At 48.0% G+C, this 12303-nt stretch overlaps 1 protein-coding gene across 2 annotated transcripts in view; it reads left to right on the plus strand.

Annotated features, from left to right (window-relative positions):
• Positions 1–12303, plus strand: part of LOC137421405 (uncharacterized) — a 243643-nt gene that overhangs the window by 106505 nt on the left and 124835 nt on the right. For both annotated transcript variants that reach the window (XM_068107435.2, XM_068107436.2), the window contains 2 exons: positions 898–960; positions 10487–10561. In XM_068107435.2, the coding sequence (XP_067963536.2) occupies positions 898–960; positions 10487–10561 (138 nt within the window). The remainder of the gene's footprint in view (positions 1–897; positions 961–10486; positions 10562–12303) is intronic.

The following is a 12303-nucleotide window of genomic DNA, read 5'->3' on the forward strand; positions in this document are numbered from 1 at the left end:
TCGAGTCATTAAATCGGGAAATGAACTATTTTTGAGGTCAAAAGGTCAAAGGTCAACTCAAGGACAAATTTTCAAAATCATCAATTTTCATCTGAAAAGCCATCAATTTTCAACCGATTGACTTCACAATTGAACAGCATTTGCATATCGAGTCACTAAATTGGGAAACATACTATTTTTGAGGTCAAACGGTCAAAGGTCAACTCAAGGTCAATCTTCCAAAATCATTAATTTTCATCTGAAAACCCATCAATTTAGGTCCAATTGACTTGAAAATTTAACAGCATTTGTGTATTGCCTCACTGACTTGGGAAACCAACTATTTTTGAGGTCCAAAGATCAACTCAAGGTCAAACTTCTAAAATCATCATTTTTCATCTGAAAAATCGTCACTTTTCATCTGAAAAGCCATCAATTTTCAACCGATTGACTTCACAATTGAACAGCATTTGCATATCGAGTCACTAAATTGGGAAACATACTATTTTTGAGGTCAAACGGTCAAAGGTCAACTCAAGGTCAATCTTCCAAAATCATTAATTTTCATCTGAAAACCCATCAATTTAGGTCCAATTGACTTGAAAATTTAACAGCATTTGTGTATTGCCTCACTGACTTGGGAAACCAACTATTTTTGAGGTCCAAAGATCAACTCAAGGTCAAACTTCTAAAATCATCATTTTTCATCTGAAAAATCGTCACTTTTCATCCTGTTGACCCGAGCTTTGATCAAGATCGTAAATTTTAATCTTCATGAAATGGACAATTTGCTCTATCAATGGAAAACTTTTTTGGGGGGGGGGGGGGGGGCGGATTTTGCAAGTATCATGCTATGCATGACATCTTCTTGTTTATTTATTTATAACAATCAGTAATATTGAATGTGTTGTCTTGTAGGGTTTGCCAGGACCTTCTGGTGCGATGGGCCCACCAGGACCTCATGGTGATCCTGGAAAGAGGGTGAGTCATTTTTAATTATATTTTCTTCTGTTGAATCGAGACCCATGAACACGAGGGGCAAAAGGCAATGCGTATACAGTGGGGGCAACGGAGCAATATATACGCAGGGAGAAATGGGACGAAACAAGGTCAACATTACGGACGAGGCCCTATGGACAACAAAACCAGCATGAAATACCATGAACATATGAACACGTACAAATTCATTACGTCAACAAATCAACAACAACAACAACAAGCAATGCTAAACAAGAAAAGTCTGGAACAGGTATCCTCACCTTGATAAGACAGCCTCTTATATCTGAGATGACGAGCATTGATGAAATAGGTTCTCACGTTATTTCATCATTAGCCATTCCATATTTTTTAGGGATCACGTTAATATAGTGTTACAGACACGACTTTGATGTTAAAGTGGGCCGAGCGGAATGGCCGTCGTGTCCGCACAAATTACCCGACTATACTCGACGTTGACGAAGTCGCGCGATGCTGGCTCAATAAGAAAAAGAAGACACCCGGCTGGATTACAATAACACAATACGACACCAGGGGTTCAGTTCTCAAGACCTCCGGAGGAGGTTATATTAAGGCGGAAGGTTAGATTACAACTACAAGAGGGACAGCATAGAAAGGCAAGCACTTAGACACAATCTTATATTATTCCCAACAGACGACAGATAAACGGGACAAAATGCTGACTCACACGGGGATTGATGGCAAGGAAAGGCAGGTAGCGATGGCTCCAGGTGCACCTGGGCTCAAAGGTCAGAATCGACTCGGTCCGGTCCAGAGATGCGGGGAGGTCGCAGCGCTCGGATGGCGTCTTGTCTGCTCAAGCTGGGGGCGCATCTGACTCAGCGCTCGCAGGTGGCTTTCCTTCTCCAAGCTGGGTGCGCATCTCACTCAGCGCTCGCAGGTGGCTTTCCTTCTCCAAGCTGGGTGCGCATCTCTCTCACATCCGGCGCGGGGCCGCGTATATCCGGCGGGGAGTGACACGCCCTCGGCTCGTTAGCTCCGCCTCGTGGAATCGGCACGTTGCTTCTCATTGGGTGCGTGCGGGGGGTTTACCAGGCTCCGCCCTTGACGAGGAGCTGACAAGGAGCCCCTTCGTGGTAACCCCGTGGAGCGCATGGTCTGGAGCTAATCGAGCCGGTGTGAGGACGCATCCTCCCCCGCTCCGCCGCCATCTCCCCTGTTGTTGTTGTAATTGTTGGGGAAGAAGATGGAAGGAGGTATGGGAAAGGTCCTAAACTCACTACTGATGCCATATAATCACATTCTGGTGCAACGAAGAGTCATAATTAATGGAGACGAGGCCTTAACTGACATAGATTAAGAATAACTAGGAAGATGTCCGAAAGTTGTCTACGTGTGGTGCGGTGGACCTGGGCACGACATTTAATGGGGGAATAAGGGGAAGGTCGGCTCTACTGATTGTTATTTACATGCAATGGGACTAGGGAATGGGGGATTGGGGAAAGTTGGGGAGTATTGGAGAAAATAGGGGAATATTTACAAGCGGATATGGAGGCCAAATTCCATATTCGCAACATTGCACCCTTCTCTACCCTCGGGGCGTCCCGACCCGATAAATTTTTACCTACTTTAGTGTGGCACGCAATGTAGTTCCCTCTACTATTAACTCTACCCTGAGTGCGACAGTTTTACAGATATTCACAAATGAGTAAATATGTCCCCCTGCGACGTTGCATCCTTCTCCTCACAGAAACACACCCACAGGATAACCGAATCCGGAAAGAATTCTCAAACTAAACATACAGCCGGTAGGGAGCATTATTTACACAAGACTACGCTGATATTTACACTACGATCCAGGACCTGTTTTTGGAGGAACACATGCAGATGTTATGCATAGAGAGAGAGCGCGCTTGCCAACATCGATACACCAACCCACGAGTGCTCTGTGGCCGACGGCCTTTAATAACGTGCAGAGCACCCTTCCCGAGCATCAACAGCACCACCCCACCACCAATCGGTGCAGTCACCATTGTTCATTGGAATAAAAATAAATTCGACAACCCCTAACCCTGCAGGTGTCTCTTGCTCTTCTTGTGGTGCACTTGGTGTTAACTAAAAGTGGTTCACCTGTATGGCATAGGTGCCACGTTGACCCATAGGTCCATCCCCGGGTGGTGCTTGGCCGCAAACGAACTGCGGTCCATTGTGGGTGGCCACAAACATTGCGGTCCATATGGTGTATCGATCCCGGCAGCAAACAGCGAAAGTGCAGGCCCACAACTGCGCAGCCAGCACCTCTCTCTCCTCTCTCTCTACCCCAAAGCCAGATCCTCGGAGGTGGGAGACAAAAGAAGCAGACAAGTGAGTAAGGTGGTAAGGGCGCAAAAGTGCACGCAATGTAAGGTGATGCACACTGGGGGCACATGGGAACCAGGTGAGACAGGTACGTTCCTATCGTACGCCCCCCCCCCCCACCAGGTAACCTACATGGCCCCTCCCTTACCCCTTACTGTATCCACAAAACACAACACTACCCATAAACATCTACTTTACAAATCAACAAACATCCCTACTGTCTTCCCCGTTCCTCCCATATACCAAATTCGTCTTCTCTCCCTCCTAACCAATCAAATTTGCCATTTTCAACTCTCATCAAAATTTGCCATCTCCAACTCAACATCATAATTTGCCATCACCAATTCATCATCAGTCCCTCCTAGGGAGGGAGAGATGGAATCACCCCAATGTCTCATCCACGTCGTGATGCGTCTCACAAATCCTCACAGCAATCTCATTTCCTGCACAAAACAAAGAAAACACAGGTGTGGAGTCATCATCATCACCACAGGTAAGTGGCTGCGTATGGTGCGACAGGTTCATCAATCCTAACTATCTCCTAAATGACTTTAACAACTTTACACTACCCGGGGTCTTTCTCCGGCCAAACCATTGGCCCTCTTACTCTATGGGTTCTAAAAACCAATTCCCATTGGCCAAACTGTGGTGCTCTTCAATTTGGGGTCTCACTCCCCCGATTCATCTCCCGGTGCCCTCGTACAATTTCTGGGCTGTGGCGTGTACCTCTCCCAGTGGGTCTACCCACCTGCACCCCTCCACCACTGCAGTTGCCTCCGAGCTTACCTGCTCCTTACCCTAACCTATCTACCTGGGGAAGGCCCTCTGGCTCTCTCCCCACTCCGTGCCCTCTCTGGCACTGGGCTGCCCGATCCACACCCGGGATCCTCAGGCACCCACTCACAACTACCGGCTCCCAGAGCCCACCTGCGGCCTCACCTGGCCGACATCCTCACAGTGGTGGAGTGCCCAACCAACTACACACACTAACAGGCTACACGCCCAGCCATTTCCACAACACTAATGCACCCATTCACAACACCATTCTGCAACCGCACCACAGATGCCAATATCCAACCACAATTTACCTGCACCCTCTACCTAACACTTACACTACCCGCCCCGGGTATCCGTGATGGGGGTCCACTCTTCCCCCATTCACACCTTCGCACCATGCACACCACTCCGTACCACTTACTCCAACTCTCTCCACACACCTGTACTTGCACACCTGTGCTCTCACACCTGGTGCCACCTGCACCCTTCTCTCCCCGAGCGCATTCGCGCTGATCCACACACTCACTACTCATACACTGCTCCACACACCTGTCCAGTTGCACACCTGTGCAATCACACCTGTTCAATTCTCACAAACACGGCATCATCTCAGCTAACTACTCCCTTCTGAAACTTGCGCTTCCCAGTCGTCCCTTTAAACTATTGCGCTCCCACGTCATTATCATCCACACTAATCTACCTGCGTCCCCACTACAGGTATCAGTCACTACCTAACCTTAACGTTACCTAATGTCATCTTCGCTAGATCCCTATCATTATATCCTAACCCTCCCGGGCTAGTTTTCACTGCCATACACCCCATAAACTATTGCTCCTTTGCCCCCACATGGGAAGGATGGTGGATTTGCCATCCCACCACATCGGGGGTCTCTCACTACCAATTTTGCACATCAAATTTCAATAAATCAAAAATTTGCCAATCACTGCCCATCATCTGCCAATCACTACTGCCAATCCCTTGCCAATCATCAAATTTTGTTTTTCTCTAATTTGGGGTCCAAAACACTAACCTCATCACCCAGTCTACTCACTAATGCCTCTCGGTGCGCCAATTCCTGTCCAAAGCCCGGCTTCGTAAAGCCAAGCAATGGATGCGGGTTGTTCTGTGCCAGCGGCTGAATGCGTCCGGCACTCGGTGCAGGGACGGGGGCTTACTCGGGCCGAGATCCCACGCATCACCTCGGCGTGGAGCCATCCAATGTCCCGATCTCGACCTGCCGGCACGTCTCAACAAAACGTGGTCGCCATAACGACCCTTCCTATCGGGCTGCCAGCTCCGCCTAGTGGAGCCTGGACGCGGCCGTTCAAAGCGAGGCCCGGCACGCACCGAGGGCCTGCTTCGGCTAAAAGTCGTTCTAAACTCTACCCCGTCTAACGTCGATGCTTCACCTGCATGCTTACATCCCGCAGCCCGTTCCTTGCTCACACATCCAGCCGTGCCCATGCTCCTCGTACCTTTCCTTACACACCCAGGTACACCCATTCCACTCACAGCCTTGGTCACACACCTGACCACCGAACACTTTGGCACACATTCGTTGCTCGCACACCTCACCAATACACCGCTTCGCGCCCCCTCCTCGGTCACCTCCTCTGTGACAATCACAGGTGTGCCCTCATTCGCACACCCAACCACGTGCCTCACCACCAACTCCAGCGTGCATTCCCACTCACGCTCTACCATTCCAGGTGTGCATCCTTTCATCCCAGGTGTACATCCTCGCTCACCTGTCACAACTAACTCACGCTCCATGTCACTCTCACTACTTTCACCTCCATTCCTGACAGCGCACTCACCCTTACTCTTGACAGCGCACTCTTTCCTCATGCACCTGTCCGTTACACACCTTTCTCGCGCACACTCTCCCGTCACACCCTCTGTAACACTCACCACAGGTGTGCATTCTTCCTTGCCTTTGACAGCGCACTCTTTCCTCATGCACCTGTCCGTCACACACCTTTCTCGCGCACACTCTCCCGTTACACCCTCTGTAACACTCACCACACCGCGCTTCCATGTGCTCCCTCGCACACACGCTACGACCGACTCATTCTCGCCAACACCCTCACTCCTTGGCACACACTTTTTCCTCACACACCCCAGAGTCGGACTTTCTCGCACACCTCCTCTTTCGCACACCAGACCTGTCACACACCTCACCAACGGCCTTTCACGAACACCCGGATCCAAACCAATCCCCAAGCTTTTTAAATCCCCTGGCGCATCATACGCACGACCATATTGGTCACCACTTACACCGGGTCCTCTTCCTCTTCGCTTCTCCTCCATCACCTGCGAATCCCTCATCCGGTTAATGAGCACATCATCACGATCCAAACACAGACTTTGGACCAATTCTTTTATCTCCTCTTTTATCTCTTTGTTATCCCCTCTCCGTCGCTTCTTAATTTCGCTCACCCCTTCTTCCACTTCTTCTAATTTGTGCCTCACCTCTTTTATTCCCCGGTACGTCTCCTCAAGCTCGTCCTCCAAGGCTACCTTGACCGTTTCCAGGTGCGTCCTCACCTGCCGGTCCTTCGTCTCCATTACCTCTATCACCTCGTCCAACCTCGTTGTCAGTCCCTCACGTACCATCTGACATTCCCTCTTTGTCGCTACCAAGTCATTTTTGAGTTCTTTCTGTGTCGCCTTTAAACCTCCTAATACCGCAGTGTTCCTTTGAACCTGCTCCACTAACTCCGTCTGTCCCACCGTCAGCTGCTCCACCTCTTGCGTCAGGTCCTCTATGCCCCCTTGTAACTTTACAGTCGCCTTTCTCACCTCCTTTTCCATGTGCTCCTCACAGTGCCTCACCTCCTCGCGCACTCCTCCGACCTCCTCACTCACTCCTCTTCTGATCTCCTCTCCCATCACTTGCATCTCCTGCCCAGATGCCACCCTCATCTGCTCCATTTCCTCCCTGTGAGCATCCAGTTTGGTTTCTACCCCCATTCTGACCCCCTCTATCTGCTGCTCCATTTGTTTAACTTCCCTTTCCGCTTGGTCCCTCATGTCCCTCAATTTGCCTTCCATACTGTTTTCTAACCCCTCTAACCCATTTTTCACTCCCTCTATCTGATTCTCCTGGGCAGCCATTCTATTTTCTACCCCCGTTAACCCATGTTTCACCTCTTTTATCCCGTTGTCTAACCCCTCAAAATTATTGTCTAACTTCCCAATTTTCCTGTCTAACTCCTCAAAATTATTGTCTAACTTCTCACCGGTACCCCTCATTTGGCCCTCTAATCGCCCACTATCAACCCTCATTTGCTCACTCTGAGCATCCATCCGGTTCCCCATTACCCCCATTTGGTCCTCCAATCGCTCACCCAATCGCTCAATTTGGCTCCCCATACTCATCTGTACAGCTGCCTGTAGCTGCGCAATGAGGGCCTGTATGTCAATCGGCTGCATGTTAAAGCCCGTTGATACAGCGGGCTCGGCTACCGCGCGCTCTTGCGAGGCGCCATTTTGCGTGCCTGCTACCCTCGCTGTTTCGCTCTCCTCATGTCCCTCATGTCCCTCAATTTGGTCCTGGACCGACCCTGCTTCACTCTCCCCTACCGGACCCCAGCCGTCTTGATCCGCCATAGCGCGACTTGCAAAATTCGAGTTTCGTAAAACAAATCCAAATTTTTTTTTTTTTCTTTTCGTTATAATTTCGGCGAGCGCAGTAACCGCGGGACCGCGCTCCGAATCGATTCGGTCGAGCGCCGTACGCGCTCCGAACCGATTTTCCCTCCCAAAATTTGGGCCTAACTAATTTAGTCCCGGGTCCGAATCTCACTCCTCGACACCAATTGTTACAGACACGACTTTGATGTTAAAGTGGGCCGAGCGGAATGGCCGTCGTGTCCGCACAAATTACCCGACTATACTCGACGTTGACGAAGTCGCGCGATGCTGGCTCAATAAGAAAAAGAAGACACCCGGCTGGATTACAATAACACAATACGACACCAGGGGTTCAGTTCTCAAGACCTCCGGAGGAGGTTATATTAAGGCGGAAGGTTAGATTACAACTACAAGAGGGACAGCATAGAAAGGCAAGCACTTAGACACAATCTTATATTATTCCCAACAGACGACAGATAAACGGGACAAAATGCTGACTCACACGGGGATTGATGGCAAGGAAAGGCAGGTAGCGATGGCTCCAGGTGCACCTGGGCTCAAAGGTCAGAATCGACTCGGTCCGGTCCAGAGATGCGGGGAGGTCGCAGCGCTCGGATGGCGTCTTGTCTGCTCAAGCTGGGGGCGCATCTGACTCAGCGCTCGCAGGTGGCTTTCCTTCTCCAAGCTGGGTGCGCATCTCACTCAGCGCTCGCAGGTGGCTTTCCTTCTCCAAGCTGGGTGCGCATCTCTCTCACATCCGGCGCGGGGCCGCGTATATCCGGCGGGGAGTGACACGCCCTCGGCTCGTTAGCTCCGCCTCGTGGAATCGGCACGTTGCTTCTCATTGGGTGCGTGCGGGGGGTTTACCAGGCTCCGCCCTTGACGAGGAGCTGACAAGGAGCCCCTTCGTGGTAACCCCGTGGAGCGCATGGTCTGGAGCTAATCGAGCCGGTGTGAGGACGCATCCTCCCCCGCTCCGCCGCCATCTCCCCTGTTGTTGTTGTAATTGTTGGGGAAGAAGATGGAAGGAGGTATGGGAAAGGTCCTAAACTCACTACTGATGCCATATAATCACATTCTGGTGCAACGAAGAGTCATAATTAATGGAGACGAGGCCTTAACTGACATAGATTAAGAATAACTAGGAAGATGTCCGAAAGTTGTCTACGTGTGGTGCGGTGGACCTGGGCACGACATTTAATGGGGGAATAAGGGGATGGTCGGCTCTACTGATTGTTATTTACATGCAATGGGACTAGGGAATGGGGGATTGGGGAAAGTTGGGGAGTATTGGAGAAAATAGGGGAATATTTACAAGCGGATATGGAGGCCAAATTCCATATTCGCAACAATAGTATGACATCACTGGTGGCCAATATAGGAATGAGGTTTGCTGAAGAGAGACCTATTGGTTTAACAAATCAATAAATTTGATTTCACACTTCAAGGCAAACTTGTTTAAAGGGAAACTCCAAAAGTAGGGAAGCTTTTGTGCATCCTTGATTCTCCATCCAATCCTGCCAATGTTATCCAATCCTGCTCCGATGGTCTTGCTTCTCCTTTGTTTGCTTTATTCTGCCTGTCCTTCTCTGACATCCTCCTGTCTGCCTCGAAGTGCACTAACATCACTCTCATTCATAAGAAGAGGCTAAAAAGAGATTGTCTCAATTACAGACAAGTTGGCTTCCATCCATCGTACCAGCTAAGTCGTGGAATCCATGGATGCTGCCAACGCCAAGCCTTTACTCTCTTCAAAACAAAGAGCCTCATCTATAAATATCATTTTGGATTCTGTCCTAGTCCATTCGTCTATGCACATGCTACTTCCATCTCTAATGGACACATTCTCTAAAGCTCAAAGAGATCAGAACCATCTCCTGGGACATATCTTGGGCATTTGAAAGTCTGGAATTCTGCTTTGCTTGCCAAGCTCGCTGACGGTGGCACGTAAGGAAGCTTCCATACCTGACTGTCTGACTTTCTCCATTCCTGCAGTAAACAAGTTGCTATCAATGGAACCCTCTTCTCTCCTCTCCCAGTGGAGGTTGGAGTGACTTTAGATAGTGTCTTGGACCCAGCCTTGTTTCTCTCCTTACGTAAACGACTTTTCAGTTACTCTGGACCGTCTCTTCCCTTTTGTAGATGACTAGACATTGTGCCATGGAGTACCCCATCCCACCTACAGGCAGATGCCAACTATGTCAATCTCTGCTAATCTGGGATTGATTCGATGTTGCTCTGGAAAATGGAACATGTTTTTTAATGTTGAGAAATCTTTATTATTTTGTCGATCCATTAAAAATAGTCAAGCAAACCCAGCTCTCTATTTACCTGCACCACCGAAGGTGGACGGACATTTTGTTTTCACACCTGTCTATTTGTCTGGCTGTCTGTTTGTTTGTGACCAGGATATCTCAAAAAGTTGTGGACTGGTTTGGACGGAATTTGGTGGACAGGTTGGGTATGTGACAAGGAAGAGCTGATTCGATTTTGGTTCAGGTCCGAATCCAGGATCCGGCCTATCAGTGGGATACAAAACGTAAACTATTCAGCCTGGCAGAGGTGTGCACTCTACCGAGTTCCGTTGTAGTTGGGAAACATGTAATATTTAAATGGAATATGTAATATTTGTGTATGTAATATTTAAAGGCTTCCTGATTCATTAAGATCGTCAAAATGAAATGTTTGGTTCAATCGAATCGTGATGTAACCCACAGGTGACTCTTCTCACCGTTTCCTTTTGTCTTTTATAAAACAGTTTTATTTGTCCACATACAGGGCGCGAGTGGTCGATCAGGCCTCCCTGGAGCGGACGGGATTCCCGGAACTACAGGAACCACACTCATGTTACCAGTAAGTGGGATGGAATGCAGGAATAATTTGAGATGTGAAAAAAAACAATGATCATGTGTTTTCAAAAGAAAAATTGAAAGTGTTAATTTTGTTTAAACAACACATTTTTGGGTTTGTACAATGAATCCTCCTCTTTTCATATGCCTTGTCTTTTTTAGTTAAATATCATGAAATCATACTAAAATACGCAATTTGGTGTCTGTCTGTCTGGTGATTTCCTGACTGCGATACGTTCCGTCGTTACTTATCCAATCTCAACCAAACTTGACATGATGACGAAGGTTACACAATGAAGGTTGTAGCGCATTCATTTGTCCCCCTCCCCAAGGGGGTTTTCTCCCCCGAGCAGGTATCCCGCCATTGCCATCAATGGGTTGCGTGCTGAGGTGTATATCAATGTTAAGTTGGCTTTATGGTGGCGTTTTTCCAAGGCCACTTCTCATAACAAAACTAACGATAATAGCATAATATTAATGCTATTACAAAACAATATTAATACCATTAATATCCCACCTCCCAAAGGGTTTTTCCTCCTTGAACAAATGTCGAGTCAACGTTTATAAATAGCTTATCATGGCGTTTTTGTGTGAGCAACGGCCTCTACTAGAGGTAAAAATATTATAAACCATAAGCACGTATGATTAGCTTTTTAAACAGTCGCTTATGCTGTTTATCACACTAAACAAAGAAATTTGGAGGAATCCCGACATCCATGAGGTAAGTTCTACTTAAAGAACTGAGCAAAGATCTACTGTACTCTATATACCCCACAATGGTTAGGTTAATAACATGACCCTCCCTGCCGCTAACATGGCGTTTTCGTAGCGAACTTTTGAAACTCGCTCCTTCTGTTTAACACGAAACTTAAAGGGAGGAAGCCCGGGGTGTGCTCATTTACCAAGCAGCTAGCTAGCGCTTGCCAAGCTGGCCATTCCTTAACGGTTTTGAATGGAGTGCTTGCTCGAATGCTTAAACCACTTGGCGATCTCTCGACAAGAAAGTTGGCAAATTAACACACACCCAATGTTCTTGAGACCCGACCATAGATCGACTGTAAACTATATACCCAAAAGAGGAATGACCCTTGCTGTCACTCCCGTAGTGAGCGGGTGTACTAGTTGTTTAAATAACCAAAGTGTGACTAATAAAATTAATTAAATTAATAATATAAATTACCTTTTCACTCCTGTCTGACATCCACTGGTACTGCTCTGACTGCAACAGTGAGGTTACCGAGACGATCATAACCGAGAAACTTATTGAAGAGCAATGCAAGTTTTATTTTGGTACATTTAGAAGATTATTGTATGACATAAAATGGTGATGGAGAGGCTGGAGGCAGACAAGCAGGAAGTAACTGAGCTTAAAACAGAGATGACAAAACTGTCTAAGGTCCTAGAGCAGAACTGACAGATGTGAAGACATTGAAGAGCGAGACCAAGAACAGCATTGATAAAACTACGACAGAAGCTGAAGACCACAAAGATTGAAATGATTTGGACATTTCCACAGAAACTCAGCCGAGAGATTAGCGACCAGAAGTCCAGGGCTTCTAATCTTGTTGTATTTAAACTTCCCTGATAATACACTCACAAACCGCAAAGAAAGCCAGAAGGAAGATGAAGCGAGATGTAACAAAATGTGTGAAAGGGAACTTGCAATGGTGCCAGGCATCACTCTTAGTGTGAGACATGGGAGGAAGTCAGGTTCACTAGATCCTAACCCCACAGCTAGGCCAAGCG

This window comes from Myxine glutinosa, chromosome 2 (genome assembly GCF_964187855.1).
Source record: "Myxine glutinosa chromosome 2, kmMyxGlut1.1, whole genome shotgun sequence".
NCBI lineage: Eukaryota > Metazoa > Chordata > Myxini > Myxiniformes > Myxinidae > Myxine > Myxine glutinosa.